The following is a 22418-nucleotide window of genomic DNA, read 5'->3' as shown; positions in this document are numbered from 1 at the left end:
ATGGGAGAAATAGAAATAAAGCATATCATCCCATTTTATCCCATTTCCAATGTATTACCTATTTTCCCCTTCTAAACTGCTCAGAAACATATGATCTGACATGGCCTTTACCCTATCTTGTCCTGTACTCACTGAATTTCTAAACACCTCTGATTCTTGAGGCTTGTATTGGAGGAATTATTTTTACAGAAATGATTATTATATAATATATTCAGTATTTTTAGACTCATACAGAAATAAATCATTGATAAGCTACAACTCCAACTTTAGTAGTAAACACTATATAAAACATCAAAAAAGCAAATTAATAATAATAATAATATCTTCTGTGTGAGGTGTCATGAAACATGGTTTTATATAATTTGAGGCATATATTGAAAGATCTCTAATTCCCATCCGTTTTATATGTAAAATGGCTAGTGATTTGTGACATAAAGTTTTTAAAACTATAAGGCATTACTATGTATTTTAATAAAATAAAGGATATTTGAAATTAATTATTCAAGTGAATGCCATTGTATTATATCTTAGTGGCATTTATTCATATATCTTTCTTTGTTCCCAAAAATTCATTTTTATTCAAGCTATAAATTAGCTTATCCCTTTCACATACCAATAAAGAAGTCTTCATGATAACAGTACATACATAATTCAGGCCCTGAAGCATAAGGTGGGATAAAGTTATTAAGGAAGAGTCAAAATAAAGTTTAGGAAATCTAATGAGGGAAGTCTAAATGTTGAAGATGATTAGCTTGGAGAAGAGAGGGCTGAAGGAAAGTATATTAGTATCTTCAAGTCTGTGACAGAATGTTGAATGAGAAATTCTTAGTGCCTGTTCTTCTTTGTACTGAAAATTGCTATATTTGGGGATGGTTTAGACACAGTCTTGTCTGAGGCCAAGGAGGGATTAAGTGAATTCTCAATGTTCCTCCTAACCCTATGATTCTTTTGTTCAAAAAGGAGATAGTCCAACAAATAGGGTGGTTGTTAGGCCATGAGAACTGAATTTAGAAGAAAAGCTGTGATTGTATTAAAGATACATGAAAAACTTAAAGGAGTGTTATTCTTTTCCATAATGCTCAAATTGGGAAATCATAATACAAAAATGATCTCTTGTGGTAGAGGGTAAAACAAAAAGAAAAACAAGGAGGGAAAAAAGCCTCTGGAAAGAGAATTTTCTGTTATTTGTACTTTTTTTCTCTGTTCTGGAGCTAGCGATCCCAGATATTTGAGGTGGTTCTAGAAACTAGAATTCTGCTCAGTTGTACGTGATTATGACAGCAGGCATGAGGCAGTCATGAGGCCATTGCCTTCTTTGGAAGAGAGATGTACAGTGCTTGGAAGTTGGCAGGGATAGTGTGAAGAGCTGCTATTTGTCTTGCTTGGTAAGCGGTTCTCAAAGTGTGGCCAATAGACTGGCTGCATCAACATCACCTGAGAATTTAGTAAAAATGCTACTTTGGGGGCCCCATCTCAGACCTACTGAAAGAAACTCTGGATAGACTTCAACATTCTGTTTTATATAGCTCTCCAGGTGATTGTGATGCTTACTCAAGTTTGAGTACTAGTGGTTTGGTTGACAGAGAAACTGAAACCTGGACACATAGAACCTATGCCCTCCTCCTCACTGAAGTCTGTGCATCTCTCTAGACTCACTTTGCACCTCGAACTGTATCTGGAATATGCTAGATACTAAATAAATATTTACAGATGAGGAAAAGGAATTAATTATTTTGACAGTCATTTATTTGTGCTTGTTTTTTCCAGTATAGGAAATAAGAGTTTAGAATTGTGCATTTTCTTAGGAGATGGGGCAGTTTTTTTTTAATTGGGATAAAGTAAGTTCTTTTTTTTTTTTTTTTTTTGAAAGGTGTTACTTATTTGTTAATAAGAGACACACAGAGAGAGGCAGAAACATAAGCAGAGGGAGAAGGAGGCTCCTCGAGGGGAGCCTGATGTGAGACACCATCCCAGGACCCTGAGATCACACCCTGAACCAAAGGCAGATGACGATCAATCACTGAGCCACCCAGGCATCCTGGGATAAAGTCAGTTCTTAATTGGGATATTTCACTGTCATCTTTGTAGGGTGGTACTAGGTGTCTTGAAAACACCAAAAATTTTTAAAAAGGAAAAAGAGAAAACAAGAAAGATCTCAAAAAACTTTGCATTGCAATCTCACAAGACTCTTCAGTGAACTCACCTCTTACTGTCCTGCATATGTTTTATTAGTGGCAAATAACAAACTTTGAGTCTGGGAGCAATGTTGATAGCTTTCTCTTATGATATCTTTTAAGATAAGAAATTTTGAGATTGTTTTTCTGTTGCTTAGCAGACCCAATGACAAATTGCATGCTCCAGGAAATATTGCTGGTGATTCAGTCTAAGTTATGGTCTTTTCTCTGAGTAAGTGATGAAACACTTCCTTAGCCTGAATAAGAACATTGAGATGCTGTGGGGTGTTGTCTTCAGGATAAATGTGATTTTTAAGATACAGTTGTGATTCTTCCTCTGAGAGAAACTCAGGCCCAGTGAATTAAAACTTAACTATTTTCTGAATCATTGTTAACTCCGACTAGAGTTTTGTTTCTTTATTCCTTATCCAGAGTGTTTTATACTCTGATTTATTTGATTCCCAAGTTTATATGCTACCATTGTGTTCATGATTAATGTGTTAATTGATAAAGCTTGGCTGGGTAAAGAGAATTATATTATTTTTAATACAAAGCTTTTTTTTAAGTAGTATTACCCTGTGTCTTTGCACTGCAACTTTTAAAGTTTCAAATAACAAATATTGTGTATTTTTCCTTTGATATTAGTCATACATACTCACTTTTTACTCACTTTGGCTGGATGTTTGGTCCTCAGACTTTACATCAGAATTACCTGGATGTCTTATTCAGATAATATTGCTAAGATCTGCCTCCAATTTTGGATTCAGGAGGTCTGGGATAGACCCCAAGAATCTGCACTTCTAAAAAATGTCCAGGTGATGCTGTGCTACTGGTTCAGGAACCATACTTGGAAAAACATTGGGCTAGACACTTAGATTTCATAAAGTAAATGCCTATTAAAACAAAGTGGCAAATCATTTAGGTAGTAATCCATATTGCAGTTATAATCTACATTACAGCTAGTCTTTTTTTTTTAATGCTTTTTTTAAAATATTTTTATTTATTTATGATAGTCACAGAGAGAGAAATAGAGAGAGGCAGAGACATAGGCAGAGGGAGAAGCAGGCTCCATGCACAGGGGGCCCAATGTGGGATTCAATTCCGGGTCTCCAGGATCGCGCCCTGGGCCAAAGGCAGGCGCCAAACCGCTGCGCCACCCAGGGATCCCTACAGCTAGTCTTTTTAATGATAAATGGCTCTACTGCTCAGCTATGTAATAATAAACATGATGTTATAGTTTATAACACATTTTCTGGTACCCTTTTACATTTAATTATCAGCAACAGTACCATGAGCTATTATCATTACTATTTTGTAGATAAAACCCAAGTGAAGTAACTTGCCGAAATTAAGGCTTTTTTTTTTTTTTAAGATTTTATTTATTTATTCATGAGAGAGGCAGAGACACAGGCAGAGGGAGAAGCAGGCTCCATGCAGGGAGCCCAATGCAGCACTCGATCCCGGGACCCCAGGGTCACTCCCTGAGCTGAAGGCAAATGTTCAACCGCTGAGCCACCCAGGTGTCCCCGAAATTAAGACTTAGAAATTGAATATCTAGTGATTTTTATAAATGTAGCATTGTTTTAATAAAGATTGTCCTTTACCTTGGACAGTTTTTCCTCCAGGTGGCAACTTCCATAGAGCAGCATGATATATACCCACTAAAAAAAAAAAAAAAAAAAAATCACCTGCACTAATTTGAAATTTTACTTTTTCAAATGCTTTACCTAAACCTAGTGGTTCTTAACTTTGGTTATCTTAACATTGGAATCACCTGGAGAACTTTGAAAAATTCTGATGATTGGGCCCATCCCCCAGAAGTTGTGATTAAAATTGTGAGGAGTGTGGCTTGGGTATCAGATTTTTAAAAACTCTTTAGGTAATTCTAATATGCAGCCAATGTAGAGAAGTCCTGCCATTGAGGCTGATGGAAAGTTTATTTAGTATTCAAATAATTTACATTCAGATACAAATGCCACTGGTAGCATTAACTCACATTTCTGTTATTAATTAGCTACTAGTTAAATGCAAAGATTAATGAGATTTATTTATAAGTATTTGGGATGGGAAAGTAGAACAGGACATCAGCGGAAGAAATGAAAAATGTAGCAGAATGACAATTAATTTTATAATTTTGTTTAGTGTGGCCGTCAGCCTCGGACATGCCTTCAGAACGCTTTTTCAGTTTATTTACACACTCTCTTTACCTGATGGATCATTTATAAGCATCTAACCAGTGCTCTTAAAACTGACTGAAACTGTGTTAGTTACTGTTTCTCAATCTTTTGATTAAGATCTAGTGAAATTGCGCTAAGCAGGTTTTCTAAAGTTCTCCCTCTAATTTCAGATTTCTGTGGTACTATGTACAAGTTACAATGAATATAAATGGTTATATACTCAACCAACTTTAATTTAAACTCTCAAGTCAGAGTCATATGGCTCCTGTTTTAACTCAACATTTGTGAAAACTTTTAACTTTTTTTCTCTTTGTGACATGGTTCTAGAGAAAGTCATCTATTGTTTTAGGAAATTTTGTTTCATTAGGGAATGAATCTTTGCAAAATGTAGCAGTATTCATGATAACTTCCTTCCCTACCTTTCTGGATATGCTCTCATCTCCCACCATTTAAACCATTCTGTTTCTACCCAAAGACCTCCCTTCACTTCTCCTTTTATTTGATGCTGCTCTTAGGCTTTAAGGGAAAGTTTTCAAAGCCAATTAACTGAGAGTTACTATACGGTTGCACTCAAGTTTGCACCTGTTCTGTTAAAAAGAAAGTCTTAAGAATGCTTTATTTCTGACGCAAAGGAAAGTCAGACATACATAAATATTTTACAGGTATTCTTTTTAAATGTATGCTCTAAGTCTTTGACCTGCAATTGGCTCTATTGACACTTCTGATTATTTTTTCCAAGTATTTTTTTTTCTTTAGGTTTTCTTTCTTTCTCTTTGTGTAGAATTACAAAAGTTGTATACCAAAAAACTCATTTTTGTCAGATTTCTGCTGACAAACATTGGCATCTCTTTGTTGAACATTGCTTGGCAGCCCAGGAAGAAAAAGATGAGCTAAAACTATACTTTTATTGAAGAGGAGAAGGAAGAAGACAGGTTTATTTTTAGAGGCAATTCAATTTTGATTTTATTTGAAGATAAAAGTACATATTTTTAATCTATGTACTATGGGGTTATTCAGGAATGTTTCTGATCAATTGTTATTGACCACTTAAAATTTTATCATTACTTTTTACTTTATATTTATATAACCTAATTAATTTTTTGTATGTTTCATGATTATTTAGATGCTTATTTATTTTTATTTCTCTTCCCTGGATGTCATCTTAAGTCATACGTGTGTGTGTGTGTGTGTGTGTGTGAATAGCATATAACTTAAAAGATATTCTGTGTGTCTCTTCTTTCTAGCTAGGACAGATTTTTAAAATTCACTTTTTTTAATGATTTCACCTGATTCATCTGGATTTTCAAGCATATTGGAGCTGGGTTTTTACTCTTTAGTATTTTTAGAATGTTTTATATGGTTTCCAGCTACTATCTTATAGTAGGCCTGATGTAGGCCCATATTTTTCAAACTATACCAATGTGCCCCAGAATACTGAAGCAGACTCAACAAAAGACACAACAGAATGTACATTTTTGATGGAAACACAGTAACATTCATCATATACCATACTGGTTATTACTAATTTCTTTGGACTTAACTACTTAATAAGTAAAACTCTTAGATATATATTTTTTTTCTGCCTAGGAGGGCTGTTAAAAAAATTACTGAGACATTAAGGGTGTCATGAACCAAGAAAGTTTGAGAACTCTTAATTTAAGGTAGAATGAGTATCAGTAAAGTAGGTAAAAATTAGTCATCTCTCTTTCTTCCAATAGATGTTGAATGTCATTTCATAAAAGGAAGAAAAAGACATAAACTCCTTAATTGAGATCCTGGTGATGCTTGGAACTTCAAATTAGAGCCTCTTCTATACTTCTAATTAAGGAACTAGGAATCTTGAATACTGTGTAAACTTTTCCTTCATATCTATATTAAGTTTTCCTTCTGATATGTCCCAAATATGTTTCCTTCATCCATTAGTTCAGTTTAAGATTGATGGGTGATTAAGGTGAAAAACAAAAAAGAAAAAAGAAAACCTTAAGTATTTAAAAGAGAACTGATAGCAAATTTGTCTTTGCAATTTACTACCTAACAAGTTTATGTAATAATCTACACTATTCCATTTATAAATGACATACTTCTAAAGTTATTTTAATGAATCGGTCCTTCAAATTGTGTTGGCCTCTTTAAAAAGTTGGTTATTTCTACATTGTTTCTATGGAAACACTGTATGTCCTTGTTATATATTTTACTTTCAAAAATGATACAACACAAGCATAATGTGCACTTAAAAGTACAATAATTCCATTACAACATAACAATTTTAAAATTGTCTTTTAAAAGTGATTATTAGAAAAAATATAATGCAATCTTTAGGCTAATACTAATACCTGACTGAAAGAAAACAGCTCTCATAGTACCAGATATGACAGGTAAAAATGCCTTACATTTTCACAGATGTCCTTTTAATTTCTTCACTATTCCTAAGATAACATTTTTTAAAAAGATTTTGTTTTTAAATAAGCTTTATACTCAATATGGGACTCAAATTCACAACCCCAGGATCCAGAGTCACACACTCTACCAACTGAGCCAGGCTGGCACCTCAAGATACCTAACATTTTTTTTTTAATTTTTTTTAAGGTATTTATTTATTTATGATAGTCACAGAGAGAGAGAGAGGCAGAGACACAGGCAGAGGGAGAAGCAGGCTCCATGCACCGGGAGCCCGACGTGGGACTCGATCCCGGGTCTCCAGGATCGCGCCCTGGGCCAAAGGCAGGCACCAAACCGCTGCGCCATCCAGGGATCCCTGATACCTAACATTTTTAACATCACTAATAATGGTCAATTCATAGTATTAGTGAACTAACAGAATGTGTTCAAACAAACGAGTGTTTTCAGAGTTGACTTTTATGGACATAATAATAATACCTAATATGTATTACAGCTTATAAAGGACGTATACACTGTAGCTTTGACTCAAACTCAGAGTGGAGTTTGCTCCAAAATGGAGCAGAGAGAAGAAAACAAAATCCAGTTGTTTTTCAAGATTCAAAATAGACTTGGTTGAAATTAAGTATGAAAGACATAAAAAGGTCAAATCTTATAACTAAGTTTGCTTCTCTTTGATTTAGGATTTATCATACAAAAGTTACTTTCAGAGTTCGGTAAAAGATAACAGATGGAAATTTTAGTTTGAATAATTAAAAGCACTTTCCTCATTATGATTTATTTCCCTTTGAAGAAATACAGTTATGTAGTTAGTTTTTAAGAAGAATTCCCTATAAAAGATAATTTGTCTCAAGTTACACAATGTACTATTGCTTGAAACTGAAAGTCATTTTACATTTGATTCCTATATACACTATATTAGACATAAGATAGATCACTGTGATATTTTTAATAATACAAGCCACTTGTAAGAAGTGACTTGAGCTTAGAAAAAATAAAGATTTGCATTTACCTGTGTTTATTGTTCCCAAATTTTCTCTTTGGTCTTTAAAATATAAAATACTTGTAGGACTAGACAAAGTCTATCATTGCATTGACCATGGCTTTCCCCAGTTCGCCTTCTCCCACCATCCCCTTCTTTTAGGTCATTTTCAATGTTGCGAAGTAAGAGTACCCTATAATATAAGGGTTTAGCTGTACTAGGCATCATAGCAGAACACCTATGAACATCACAGCTCCAGAAAGCCTTAGTGTCTATAGCTCTCAATTGCACCTGGCGGCTTGGTTCGCATACAGCATATCCTTGAGAGGAGTCACTTCTCTAGGCAAACTCATGCTCTTGGTTGGTTCACATCTTCTAGAGAATATGTTGACTTTTTATTTGTCTATAATAATTATTTCTATATCTTTTTACTTAAGCATATGGCTTCACTTATATGATACACTCAAACTTGTTTTTGGAATTCTCCTGTGTATTTTCAGTATTAAGCTTTCTAACGTCATGTAAAAAGTCTTACATACATATAAAAGTTTGGTGTGGTAATCTGTTTTTTTACTGTTTACTCCTGAATATTGTGGCTTGTATTTTCTCTAATGTTGGCCTTATAGCTGAAGGCAAAAAGTCTCTGCTAACCCTAAACATTTCCCCTAGTGCTGTTTTCCTCCCTGTTTCATCTCATTTCTATTGCCTTAGACATTATATTCTTCCCTAACATGATCAGGGCCTGCATACATGTTCACTCACTGAAAAACTTGGGTAAGCGCATTCCTATTGTATTAATGATTTGTGTGTCACAGGTCAAGTTTCACTTAACAAATATTCTATCTAGCATTTTTAACAGTCATAACATTATGTATCTTTACAAGGTATCATGCATAAAATGCTTTCAGAAAAAAATTAAGCCTTTTTTAATAGCAAACATCATCATCCCAATTTCATAGGGCCGTCTAATACTACTATTCCCATTTTTTTTTACTTGAGGAAATAAGCTATACAACTTTTTAATGTTTCTTTTTAATGTTTCTTTGGTTCTAAGAAAGAAAGAGGTCTGTATATAATTAGAAGAAAAGCTTTGGGGAGTGCCTAGGTGGCTTAGTCAGTTAAGCCTCTGACTTTGGCTGGGGTCATGATCTTGGGGTCTTGGGATGGAGCCCCAAGTCAGGCTCCCCATTCAGGGGGGAGTCTTCTTCTCCCCCTCTCTCTCCCTTTATCTCTCCCCATGCTTGTGCTCTCTCTCTCTCTCTCCCTGTCTCTCTCTCAATCTTTAAAAAAAGAAGAAGAAGAAGTAAGATAGAAAATCTTCTGGGCACCTGGCTGGCTCAGTTGGTAAAGCATATGACTCTTGATCTCATGGTCATAAGTCTGAACCCCACATTGGGTGTAGAAATTACAGTCGTTAGGGGATCCCTGGGTGGGATTGGCAGTTGAGCACCTGCCTTCAGCCCAGGGCATGATCCTGGAGTCCTGGGATCAAGTCCCATGTCGGACTCCCTGCACGGAGCCTACTTCTCCCTCTGCCTGTGTCTCTGCCTCTTTCTCTCTGTGTCTCTCATGAATAAATAAAATCTTAAAAAAAGAAAGAAAGAAAGAAAGAAAGAAAGAAAGAAAGAAAGAAAGAAAGAAAAAAAAAGAAAGAAAGAAAATACAGTCTTTAAAGAAAACTAAAGGAAACCTTCTTTATTGGTAATAAACCTATCACCATGTGTAGAAGAAACTCAAGATTTTCTTGTACTCTCAAAATCATTTCTCTAAACATTTCAAATAAAATATCAAAAACAAGCTCCTATAGATCATGGAGATTTCTTTTTAGTATAATGTGAATTAATTCTTTATAGGAAACTTGTCTCTCACAAACTCCTATTCCTAGCTATGTTCTGCCTCTTGACACGTCTACCCCCTATCATGTGTATGTCTATTGGTAAGAATTCAAGCGCTGAAACAAGACTACAAAACTAAAGGAATCTAACAAATGTCTATTTTCCAGACTTATTATCCTGTAGAATATGGGGGCATGGTGGACATAAAAGGGGGAAAAAAACTAAGCAATTGAATTGTGGAGAAAGAAGAGAGGAGACAACTTTCATAGAATTTTGAATGTGAAAGAAACATTAGAAATGATCAATTTAATTGTCTCGTTTTACCCAGGAGAGTGAAAACTTACCTGAGGCCATTCCTAAACTGCCTAGAACTTACAAAAAGGTATAATAACAAGATAAAGTGAAAAGGGATAGCATAGACCTTTGTTTATGAAAAGAGTGCTTAAGATCAATAAAGATGAGGGAAAGAGGGCAGCACGGGTGGCTCAGCGGTTTAGCACCACCTTCAGCTCAGGGCATGATCCTGGAGACCCATGATCAAGTCTCACGTCGGGCTCCCTGCCTGGAGCCTGCTTCTCCTTGTGCCTGTGTCTGTGCCTCTCTCTCTCTCTCTCTCTCTCTCTCTTTCTGTGTGTCTCTCATGAATAAATAAATAAAATCTTAAAAAAAAAAAAAAAGATCAGGGAAAGAGAAATGAGAAAATAAAATAGATTGTAAAACTAAAATTATTAGACCTGAAAATGTATTATTTTATTATTTTATAAATATATTATTTTACTAATATAATTATATTAGTACTTGCCTTGTCCCCCCGCCCCCAATTTTAATGTAATCTTACTGAAGTCCAGACTATCTCACTTAGACATAGTAGGAATTAGGTGAGTTAAGTTAGACACTTTCCAAAGAAGAGATTCCTGTTAATGTCTAATGAGTGGTAGAAATTCCCTCCAGGGAGGGGTGCCTGTGTGCCTCAGTCAGTTAGGTGTCTGACTCTTGGTTTTGTCTTGGGTCATGATCTCTGGGTGGTGAGATTGAGCCCCATGTGGGGCTCTGCTTGAGATTCTCTCTCTGCCTCTCCCCTGTCCATGCCACTGTCTCTCTCTCACTCTCTCTCAAATAAATAAAATCTTTAAAAAAGAAAGAAATGCTGGGATGAGCACTGGGTGTTATACCATATGTTGGCAAATTGAATTTAAAGAAAATATTTTAAAAATTAAAAGTGTCATAAAAAAGAAAAAAATAAATAAAAAAGAAAGAAATGAAACTCCCTCTAGGAATAGTATGATATCAAATAAATGCAATATGTGTATGCTCCACCCTACTTTACTGTCACTAAACACAGTTGCTGAAAAATACACTATTTTAGAACTGCACTTTTTGTGTGTGTATATATAATCCTGTGTTTCCTTGGAACACCTAGTTTTGCTTAGGATGGAAGGGAAGACACTGGGAGAGACAGAGAAAGGAAGCCTTGAAAGATATAAACTAGCAGGAGGCAATTCAGGAGAAGACAGCATGTGGGTGGAGCTGATTTGGTACACTGGGTGCCAGTGGTTAGATCCAAGGCAGATGGACTTTACTCTGCCCTGCAAATGCTTGTGTCTGGCCAATAATCACACAGCACAATAGCCAGATTCCATCACTGAGAAGCCGAGCAGAGAGACATTTTTTTTTTCCTGGCACTTTTTGCTGTTTGGATGCTATCTATAGTGAAGATTTAGATTAAATTAATATTGCTGGCCATATGCTCTATATATTACGGTTGTATAGAGTGTTGTCTTGGTTGCTAGCTACTTTAGATGCTGTGGTTAAGCAAACTGTTGCCTTAGCCACCAACCACATTTGTAGTATAAGCTCTGACTTTCTGACTTTTTTCTCCCTCCTTCTTCTTCAGAAGACTGTTTCTTGAGCAGATATAGATATGATGTGCTGTGCCACTAGGTTAAATTACCTAGATGTTGGCTAGCCTGTCAATCCCAAGGATACATTTATACCTCTCTTCTCATTATTGACTAACTCACATACTCACATATGGTTGTAGACTGCTCACTTACCAACTGAATGGTCTAATACTGGAATCCTGAGTCTTAAGAGTAGATTTGAAAAGACCTAGAAGGTCTTTCTCCTGACTTTATCCTCCCTCTTGTATGTCCTGATTTAACAGATATCACTCTTTCAAGTGAACATCAGGTGGTAATTTTTGTGCACTGAGTGCCCTCTCTACTTTTAAAATGATCAACTGTTCTGTGAAAGGCAATATATTGCCAAATACTGTTACAAATGAATTTGTACAATTACTTAATTCTCTGAAAGGAGAGAGAAGTGGGATATGAGAACACTGAACAACCTTTAAGGGGAATAAAGAAGAGACTGAAAAGGAGAAGAAACTGAGAGGCACTATGATCTCTGGAGCCTTTGCTCAAGATTGGCCCTAGGCATGTAGCTGCTGAGCAGAGGATCCTGCGGTCTTCAGTTGAACCATCACCATCTCCTCTTGTAAGCTCAGTAGATGAAGGATTCCATCTGGACTAATTTGCAGCTCACTGGACTTCTTAATAATTTTCCTGGGGTATGTGCTCTTTCAAAATGTTAAAGCCATTTCCTGAAATACAGCTAGAGCAGTGATTCAAAGTTGAGTACTCCTTCCTCTCACTGGACAAGAGAACCTTTGGTAGGAAAACAGATCAGCTATAACTTTCTTTAAATTATTTTATTCTATTTATTTTTTAAAAGATTTTATTTATTTATTCATGAGAAACACAGAGAGAGAGGGAGAGACACAAGCAGAGGGAGAAGCAGGCTCTATGCAGGGAGCCCGATATGGGACTCGATCCCAGGACCCCGGGATCATGACCTGAGCTGAAGGCAGACACTCAACTGCTGAGCCAGCCAGGCATCCCAGCTATAACTTTTTTAAGGCTGGCTTTCTTTTCTTTTCTCTTCTTTTCTTTTCTTTTCTTTTCTTTTCTTTTCTTTTCTTTTCTTTCTTTCTTTCTGAAAGAGAACAAGGAAACACGAGCAGGGAGAGAGGCAGAGGTAGAGGGAAAGGGGAAGCAGATCCTGAAGCAAGGGATGCTGGATCTCATGAGCCTGAGGTCATGACTGGAGCCAAAACCAAGAGCTGTCACTCAACCGACTGAGTCACCCAGGCTCCCTGATCATCTGTAACTTTTAACTATTGGCTGAAAATTAAATATTGAATATAAGATCTGATAAATTTAAACTTAAAGACTAAAATTAAGGGTTATGTTTCCATATTAAGAACCATCCTATTTGATTTTTTGATAAGCAGATTAAAAATCTCTAAACAGGTTCAATTTTAGAGAGTTTTAAGTAAATATGTATTTGTATTGACATCTTGGTACTTAAATTTTGTAATATGAAATCATTAATTTTTTTAACCATGGAAAAGAAATTATATTAAATTAAAAAAACAGGTATAGGATTTGCATGCCAATAACTTTAGACATTTAAGAATAAAATATAATTAGTACAGTTTGTTTGTTTTTTTAAGATTTTATTTATTCATAAGAGACAGAGAGAGAGGCAGAGGCATAGACAGAGGGAGAAGCAGGCTGCATGCAGGGAGGCTGATGTGGGACTCGATCCCGGGACTCCGGGATCATGCCCTGAGCTAAAGGCAGAGGCTCAACCGCTGAGCCACCCAGACATCCCAAGTACAGTTTTAAATTTGAACAATTAAATTCTGCAGAACATCTGCATATCTCCGGGGGACATGGACGCTAAGTCACTAGAATTTTGGTTTTGATTAGGCATCTTTGACTGGCCATGTGGACATTTTATGTTTTTGGTTATAAACTGTAAGTCTTTAGATTTGAAAGCATAGTGATTTTTTGTAACTGGATATAATTATTCCCAACAGGCTTTGAATCAACTTCTTAGCAATGTTTTACAGATTACTTTACAAGATTTATTTTGTTTTACGGATTACTTTAAAAGAAGCTATATATAAAAGGCTTAATCATATAAAAAGATTCTAAATTCAATCATTTTTCTTTTTGACTTAGTTTAGATTATTTCTACTTGATCTGTATTTTCTACTTTCTAAAGCTAAAAGTTGTATTTTCCTTAGTCCCAAAGTATGTTTCAAAATCCATCCTAATTTAGGTGCATTAGTTTAGAGTTATCCTGTTGCTACTGATTTAAAAAGAAAAAGAAATTCTGTGAATCTGCCAAGTGTGGGGGTAAAAGTTGGAAGGGGATTTTTATGCTGTTGGAGGAAGACAATTCAGCATTGTCTGAAGATTTGGAATAGATTACTGGTATAGTCAGTTTTTGAGTGTGAAATACCATACTGTCTAATAGAACATTTTAGAAGAAAATTAATAAAAGATGAATGCAAGGAAAAATGCATCTTCATGAAATATAGAGTATTTTCAGCTGTTTATTTGAAGACTTTAATTTTTACTTCGTAAAGAATAGTTTTCTAAAGTTATGGAACTGAAGTGACCCCAAAATGTCCTAATTCCTAGTTTTTAAGAGGTCTGGAAGGCTTGACAAAATTAAGTCAATTTGTAATCCTTAGCACTTAGTTCAGTATCTCTTAAGAAATATGGTTCCTTATACTTAGTAACTATTCTCTATTGAATGAATGAATGAATGAATGAATGAATGAATGACTTGTCAACTACATTTCAGTGGCATGTTCAGCTTGTGTACTATGTAATTTTAAACAAATTCCTGGAGCCCACCAAAAAGCAAAATAGCCTTAAAAATAAAGATCTAGAACAAAGATACGAGATTGTGGATATTTTTTATTTTGTTCTTTGTGATTTTGCTTACTTTCCAAATTTTCAACAATAAATGTTATGTAGTTAAGTTTTTCAAGATACATACATTGTTAGAATTTATCTTAAGATCAAATACAAATCTCACCTCTAATAACTAATATCTCACCTGTGATTCAAATTGCAGAGGCCTCACTTTTACATTAAAGGCTACTTTTAAAAACTAATGTGATTATAACAAAACAACATTTCCAGGGTTAATTTAGAGGAAGTAGAATTTTCTTTTAACTTGTAGAAACTGAACTGATGTTTCTGACACCGATGCAAAGTAACATCAGTTCTATGTTGTAGTGCTGAAAATGTTTATTCTTTCCTGAGAAACAGCCAAAATATTAAATTGAATGACAACACTCTCATTGCAAATGTAATCAGATTTTTTTTTATTATTAAGTATAATTATCAAAGTCGGGTAAAGTTGTTTAAGTCCTCCATGTAAATGGGTGATTTGAGATTCCCTCTCCAAGTATAATCATATTTGAATGACTTTTAAGAAATGACCATGGTAACTTACAAAAATAATCCCCTGCTCTTCCTGATAGGAACAACATATTGAATTGGGAGGATGAATACTCTGAGCCACTATGGCAAATGGTAGTTGAATCCTCTGACTAATGGTAGAGATTTTTTTGTCTAGGTGGGTCACATGGACTTAGTTATCTGCCCACTGGAATGACACAATGGGGAGATAGCTGATGAATATTGTGGAACATCTGTGGATGGATCACAGCTATGCCTAAAGTGAATCATTCTTCCCTCAAAAATCTAACGCTTAATAGTTAAAAAATTCCAAACTGTTGTCACATAAACTGAGATTTGACCTATTCTAGGGATTAGGAGGGAATGAATACAACACATATTCTAAGATATTTTGCCAGTAAACTGTTGCCTATGTGTTAGACCCCTGAATTTAGGAAAACCTAAAAATTTATTGAAAGAAATTAGTAAGAGTCTTGGGTCACTGCCAATAATAAAATATACCTTCTTCAGCTGCTTGCCACCATCATGGAGGCTACAAGACTTAATTTTCCCAATCAGGGTCATAGATTTCCCTACCTTGCTTAGCTAAAGGTATGTATCGCATGATGTCTGAGGCATCCGCACATACAGAATTTCCATGACTCTTATAAGCACCCTGGGGGAAGCATTTGGTGTATGGCTTTTAAGGTGACAGTTTCTTTCACTGAAAGGTCCTATTGCACATTGATTTCCCTAATTTGAGGTTAAAGTCTTTTCTTTGGGGTGCTATTAAAAGCAGCTGGGAAGAAAAAAAAAGCAAAACCATGGGTTTGTGTGGGGCTAGCTAGGTGTGAAGCTGTGGTTTCCTGGATACTGCTAATGCTGTTTTTATTAACTCTTAACGGGAAATTTAACTTACCTGTTATAGGGATGTGGTTGGGGAGAAAGAGGATAGTTTACGTTTTTATATCCAATTTCAAAAGTAACCTGCTACCTCTATATAATCTGAAACTTATATCATTGTTTTTAGTTTTACCTTTTTCTCTGATATCTTGGTATACCTAGCTTTGCTTTGCTTCTTTAGATTTTTTGACACTAAAGAAAAAATGAGACTGCTTAAAGCCTACTCACCAGGGATGTTTACAAATAAGAGTATGTTTGTGTGTGTCTTTGTATTTTGTGCAATGTGAGCAAGTTGTGGTGGATATCTTTGCCAATAAATAATAAACATACATGTAGAATTTTACAAATTTTATAATGGGAATATTTTTAGCTGTGGCAAACAGGTCACATAGACTAATTTTTAAAATTGAGATAATAATTTTCTAAGCCATTATTTCAAGAAATATATATATAACTGTTTGACAATGGTGTAATCAACAGGGGGCCAACTCTGTTAAAGCAAACAGACTAATGCAGTCTAAAAGAGGCCTACTGCAATCTTTAAATTCTAGTCTTTGTGGGCTTTTAGAGAAATAAATCTACAAATGGAAGAACAAAAATGAAATGTGTGAATGTGATGTGTTGCTAACAAAGACATTTAAACTGATGGATTTGTCCTACAAAATATCAAAAAGTGAATTTGTCCCTACTGTTTTTATTTTTAAACAGATATACAATCATTGTTTTGCATTGAAATGTATTTTCATACATTTTATCTGACAATATTTTAGGAAAATGAAGTTTGGTTTTGTTTTTTGTTTTTGTTTTTTGTTTTTTAAGGTAAGCATGAAGAAGAATTTACAAATGGGAATGCTAATTGCTTAAAATTACCAATAGTTTCTTTTCTGAACTTAAAAACAGTTATGTTTCTAAATATGAGAACAATAATTTTGCCTAAAATTGCAGTATAATGACCAGGACTTCTCTCCTTTTTAGAGAAGCAGTCAAGTGTTTCTGGAACAGATAAAACAGCAGCGATCCGTGAGGTTGATTCCCCAGAGGAAAGCTATGCATACCTAACTTAGTGGAAAGTAAACTACTCTTCAGTTAACAATGTCCTCCTTTTCTCAAGGTGTCCAAAGACAGGAGGTGGTCTGTAAAAGATTGGATGACAACTCTATTGTCCAGAACAATTACTGTGACCCTGACAGTAAACCACCTGAAAATCAAAGAGCCTGCAACACTGAGCCCTGCCCACCTGAGTAAGTAAGAGTAAGAAGTGAGAATTGTTTTCTTTCAATTCAAAGAGAAAAACATGAGCTATTCATATTTCAAACCATATTCATATCTTATGAAAAGAGGATAAAGCGTATCTGAGGGTATAATTTTGATGTCCCTTTCACTGAGCAAAGATTCCTATTTATCTATAGGTTTCAGGTAATGAAATCCTTTAAAACAGGAACTTCAATAGACTGATCCTGGCACAGTGCTGGAAATTATCATATTTCATCAATTCTAAAGCATATACCTTCTCACATTTTAGCATCTTGGAAATTAAGATTCATCTTGCAATTCATAGTGTGTTACTTACAGTAATAATCAGCATTGTTTTTATCTTTTTAAATGGTATATAAAATAATGGTATCTTTTTTTTCAATGGTGTCTAAGTTCAAATTAACACAGTAGATCGATGTGGAGTCCTATCTTTTCCAGATATTTATCCTAAAGGCCTAAAGACTCTTAATATGTTTTAGAAATATTCTGTAATGGGATATCAGTGCTTTAATTTGCTGACCCAGTTTTAAGTTGTGTCATCCTAAGTCATCCTATCTTCTGGGTTTGGGGCACAGGCACAGAGGTGGACTTCAGCCTCATTCTGCCAATTAATGTAGCAGTTACAGCTCACTGTAAAGGGAGGCACAAGCTAACAGCCCATCCATCTTAATGATGACTTTTGAAAAATTTAAACTTACCAATATGGACATGCTTTCAGTGAGTCACACTTTATAATCTGTAAGAACAGAAAGGTTTCTGGACAGGGACGCCTGGATGGCTCAAGTGGTTGACCATCTGCCCTTGGCTCAGGTCATGATCCTGGAGACCCAGGATCCAGTTCCATGTTGGGCTCCCCACATGGAGCCTGCTTCTCCCTCTGCCTGTGTCTCTGCTTTTCTCTTGTCTCTCATGAATAAATAAATAAACTCTTAAAAAAAAAAAAAAAAAAGAAAGGTTTCTGGACTGAACAAAAGGCATGATTAGGGGAGCCTGGCAGACTCAGTTAGTAGAGCATGCAACTCTTGATCTCAGGGTCATGAGTTCAAGCCCCATGTTGAGTATAAAGATTACTTAAAAAAAATTTTTTTTAAAAAAGGCAATGATTACATGAGAAAAGACAAAGATGCTGAAGACAGAGATACTGAGTTGATCATAAAAATATTGATCTTTGTAGGGATTTTACCTGTTTGACAATGGCAAGATAGAACATATGCAAATGGCATTTCATCCTTGTTTGAGATATCAGGGTAACCATTATCCTCCTGGCTAGCTAATTATCCCAACTTGAAATTGATAAGGAAAATATCAAATGAATTTATATATTTCAAGCTCCTTAGAACTGGAGAGGAAAGCTCTACAATGCAGTAACAACAGAGAAGTCACAATAAGGGATTCAGGTCCCTAATTCAGGTTAAAGCAAGATGCATTCCTTAATCTGTTTCAGTACAGTAATGCCTTAGGAACTTTCATTTTCCAAAGTCAGTGTCTGCCCAAATATTTGAATCTTAAAGGAAGATATTTACTGCTAGTCTTTTGAAACAGTGGCAGTGACTACCAAACAAGGAGTGCAAGGAATCTAGAGTGAAAGAAATTTTTATTCTAGGACTTTTATTTTTTTAAGGTTTTATTTATTTATTTGTGAGAGAGAAGGCGAGAGAAAGAGAGAGAGCACACACAAGTGGGGGTGGGGTAGAGGGAAAATGAGACAAGCAGACTCCCCTCTGAGCAGGGAGCTCAATGCGGGGCTCAATCCCAGGACCCCAGGATCATGACCTGAGCCAAAGGCAGATGCTTAACTGACTGAGCCACCCAGGTGCCCTATTCTAAGACTTAAATTTTCATGTTTCTTCTTTTCAAAATGTGATCATGATATAAATAATTTCTTAAAATGCAGACATGCATTTAAGAAAAAGTATAGAAATATGGCCTATGATCTATAGAAATATGACCTATGATGTATATATATTACAAAAACATTTGATTTTTAAGAAATTTTTCTCCTTTCTGCCAATTATTTTTATAAATTTAACTCAAAGAAGTGAGAAAACTGCTAAAAATCATGGGCTAAATTTTGTTCCTTCCCATGTTTCCAATAAGTTTCAACATTATTTTCATGTAATTGTACATCTCAACCTATCAAGTTAATTTCTTGACACTCAGGATTTTAAGTATTATGTTTGGCATGTGATCAGCCATTTAAGACCTCTGAGTGGTCCTCGTCACACCTGTTCTATTTTGGCTTCAACTTTTTTTATTTGTTTCACCTTAAATGCTATTCAAAAGTCCTTTGAGATTTCAGTGGCTCATCATTCCATCCCATGTATTATGGGCTTGGCTATTACACTGGAGTTGTTTTGTATATTTATGTGTATGTATTATGTATATACTATATATAGTTTAAGGATAATTGACATTTGAATGAATATATAATTAAAATTAAGTTTCCTATCTCCTTTCCTTTTGTAACTGAAATAAAAAGTCATTTATCAACCTTTTTTTAAGTTTGGAAGTATGAGGATGGAATTTGATAAAGAGAATATGAAAAAGAAAATTTAGGCTGACTTCTTTTTCATAAAGAGCTAAAGATAGATATTTAAAATATTTCTATTTATTAGTCCATTTTTTTCTTAATTCCTTTTTAATTTTTTTTTATTCCTTTGAATTCAAACTATGAAAAAGAAAATATCACTCGTTATTTTGTATCCTAAAATTCGCGGTAGACATTTGTATTCTAGAGATAAAAATCATTGAAAGACTACTGAATTCAATAATACTTCAAATGACTGTAGAAGAAAGGAAAGGAGATAGGTTTTTTTCAGATGATGATATGATAATCATATTTGGTTTTTGTAATACATATTTAAGCACAAAGTTTTAAAAACACAGATATGTAAAACTAAGAAAATAAAAAGACCTGTAATACTCAAAATACCACTGTTAATATTTTGAAGCGTATATCTCCAGTCTTTTTTCTATGTTTACATAGACATGTATATATAACAAAATGGCATTATACTATTATCTGATGCTTTGTAGTTAGTCCTTAAGATATTTTGAACATTAAGTATCTTCTACAGCATTTAGTAGATATGTCCTTGTTTAATTAATTAGTTTTCCACTGTTGAACAATTCTGGCTGTGTCTTAGCTTTCGATCTCTTAAAATACCACAGCATTAAAAATTTTTGCTGCTAAACATTTGCTTTCTATAACTATGCTCTTATGGTAAATACATGGGAATAGAATTCCTTGTTCAAACAGAAATATATTTTAGTCTGTGAAACATTGTCAGATTGTTCTCCAGAAATAATGTACGGATGTACATTGCCACTAAGAGTGTATTACAATGTCATTTCCCTGAGCTGCACAACACTGGATATTATTATTATTATTATTTATTATTATTATTATTATTATTATTATTATTATTATTATTTTAGAGAGAAACTGAGTGAGCAGAGGTAGGGGAAAGGGGCAGAGGGAGAGGGAGAGAGATTCTTAAGCAGGCTCCATGCCCAGTGCAAACCTGAAGTGGTGCTCCATCTCACAACCCTGAGATCATGACCTGAGCTGAAATCAAAAGTTGGGTACTTAATCAACTAATCCAACCAGGCACCCCTGCATAGTATTATTTTAGAAACAATCTTTGATTATTTTATTGGGGGAAAAAGGCTTGATACTTAATTGTTGTTTTATGTTGAATTTTTAGATTGCACATGAGGTGAAACATTGAAAAATTATGTTCACTGGCCATTTGTATTACCTCTTTTTGTTTTTTCCCTGCATGGCCTAACCTATACCATTTTTCTACTGAAATATTTGTCATTTTGTTACTGATTTCTATGAACTCTTAATGTACTAAGGATATTAATTCTTTTACCTCTATTTCAGATATTTTTTCCTAGTTTGTCATATGATTTCTTTTTTTTTTTTTATTTCTTTATTATCTTTGGTGTTATCTATTTTTACATACAGAAACTTTCAAATATTACATAGAAAAACTATCAAACTTTTATTTCTTTTTTAGGTATAATATTTAGGAAGGCCTTATCCACTCTAAGATTATATTTTCAAAGTTTCTTTCAAAGTTCCTTCTCTTTTTTTTTTAAAGTAAACTGTAATCTATTTGAAATATATTTGCCTACTTTGAGGAAAGGATCTATATTTCTTTTCAAATTCCCAGTATCATTATTAAAATTCCTAATGGTATTTTTAAAATCCAGAATTATCCTTTTAAATGATGAAATACTTCCAATATCTTTCAGTCATATTGGAGACTTTATAAAGAGGGTTTGGAAAAATAGAGTAAAATTTATCTTTGTGTTTATAAAGAAGGTGAAGGGACTAAGAAGAATAGATGAAAGAGGCATTGGTAGAGAAATATTAATAGCGTTTATTTGTAAGATCTTGAAAGGCAGAGGAAGCCTTGCTGGGAAAAATTAATGTTTTCATAGCAGCAACTCTTTTGTGAGAAACAGTATAGTAGTCAAGATGGTGGTGACTAGAGACAGGAAAAAAACAAGAATTCCAGAGGCATTGAGTGAAAATGGTGGGATTCCTGACAAAGGCTTAAATAATTGGAAAAAGGAAAAGGGAGGGGTTGATATTAAAGACCATGACTGATAGGCAATTAGTGCCCCACCATGAGAAAAGGAAGTAATGCTGAGTTGGAATCCAAACAGAATGAGCAAGAGTTCAGTTTTGACCATGCTATCTTTCTATAGAAAGAATGTTTCTATATATGGCTTCATGTGAAGTATTGTTAGATAGTGAATATTATTCCTGTATGATGCTGTGGTTTTTAAAGTTGTGAAAATCAGAGGGGTGAAAACAATAGAGTATTACACATTGTGATAATACTGTGACCGCAAGCTAAGAAACATTTTTTAGGCAACTGCAATGTGAAAGGCATTGTGCTTTGGGAGAAATGGCTCCCTTGCCTAAGGACAATCTAATTGGGTAAATACATATAAAAGTAACTATAGTTTAGGCCAAATATGTTAAGTACAATAAGAGAGTTATGAACAAAAGTGCTAAAGGATGCTTGGACTGGGGAGAAATTTTTATTTGAGAGTTAGGTTAGGTTTTATTTAATGGTATCTTTTATGATATAATGTTTAACACTTAAATTGAGTCACTGTACCTCAGCCAAGGACAACTATAATCTGTTATTTTAAGTTTGGAGGAAGTTTCATCAGAGTCCTCTGTAAAACTCCAAAATTTAAGACATGAGAACAATCATAGAAATCATTAGTCCAACTCCCATCATGATGAGAGTACACTAATCTCTAGTGATGTCTTCTCATTGTACCACACATCACTAACATCGTAAGTGACAAATGTTCAGTGACACCTGAATACTCCCAATACTTAATACTTGTTTGGAAAAAAAAAAATACTTGTTTGTTTCATTGCCATAATTTCAGAGATGTTT

The 22418-nt window shown here is 34.6% G+C and overlaps 1 protein-coding gene across 4 annotated transcripts in view; it reads left to right on the top strand.

Moving 5' to 3' along the window:
* The window catches only part of ADAMTS6 (ADAM metallopeptidase with thrombospondin type 1 motif 6), a 295855-nt gene that overhangs the window by 242969 nt on the left and 30468 nt on the right, over nucleotides 1–22418 (top strand). For all 4 annotated transcript variants that reach the window (XR_012031294.1, XM_072826631.1, XM_072826630.1 and 1 more), the window contains one exon: nucleotides 16844–16973. Coding sequence is in view for 3 of the 4 variants with exons in the window: in XM_072826631.1 (XP_072682732.1) it covers nucleotides 16844–16973 (130 nt within the window). In the remaining variant the exon portion in view is untranslated. The remainder of the gene's footprint in view (nucleotides 1–16843; nucleotides 16974–22418) is intronic.

Source organism: Canis lupus, chromosome 5, assembly GCF_048164855.1.
Source record: "Canis lupus baileyi chromosome 5, mCanLup2.hap1, whole genome shotgun sequence".
Classification (NCBI taxonomy): Eukaryota; Metazoa; Chordata; class Mammalia; order Carnivora; family Canidae; genus Canis; species Canis lupus.
Note: the sequence above shows the minus strand (reverse complement) of the source record. Positions and strands in the feature narration are given on the sequence as shown.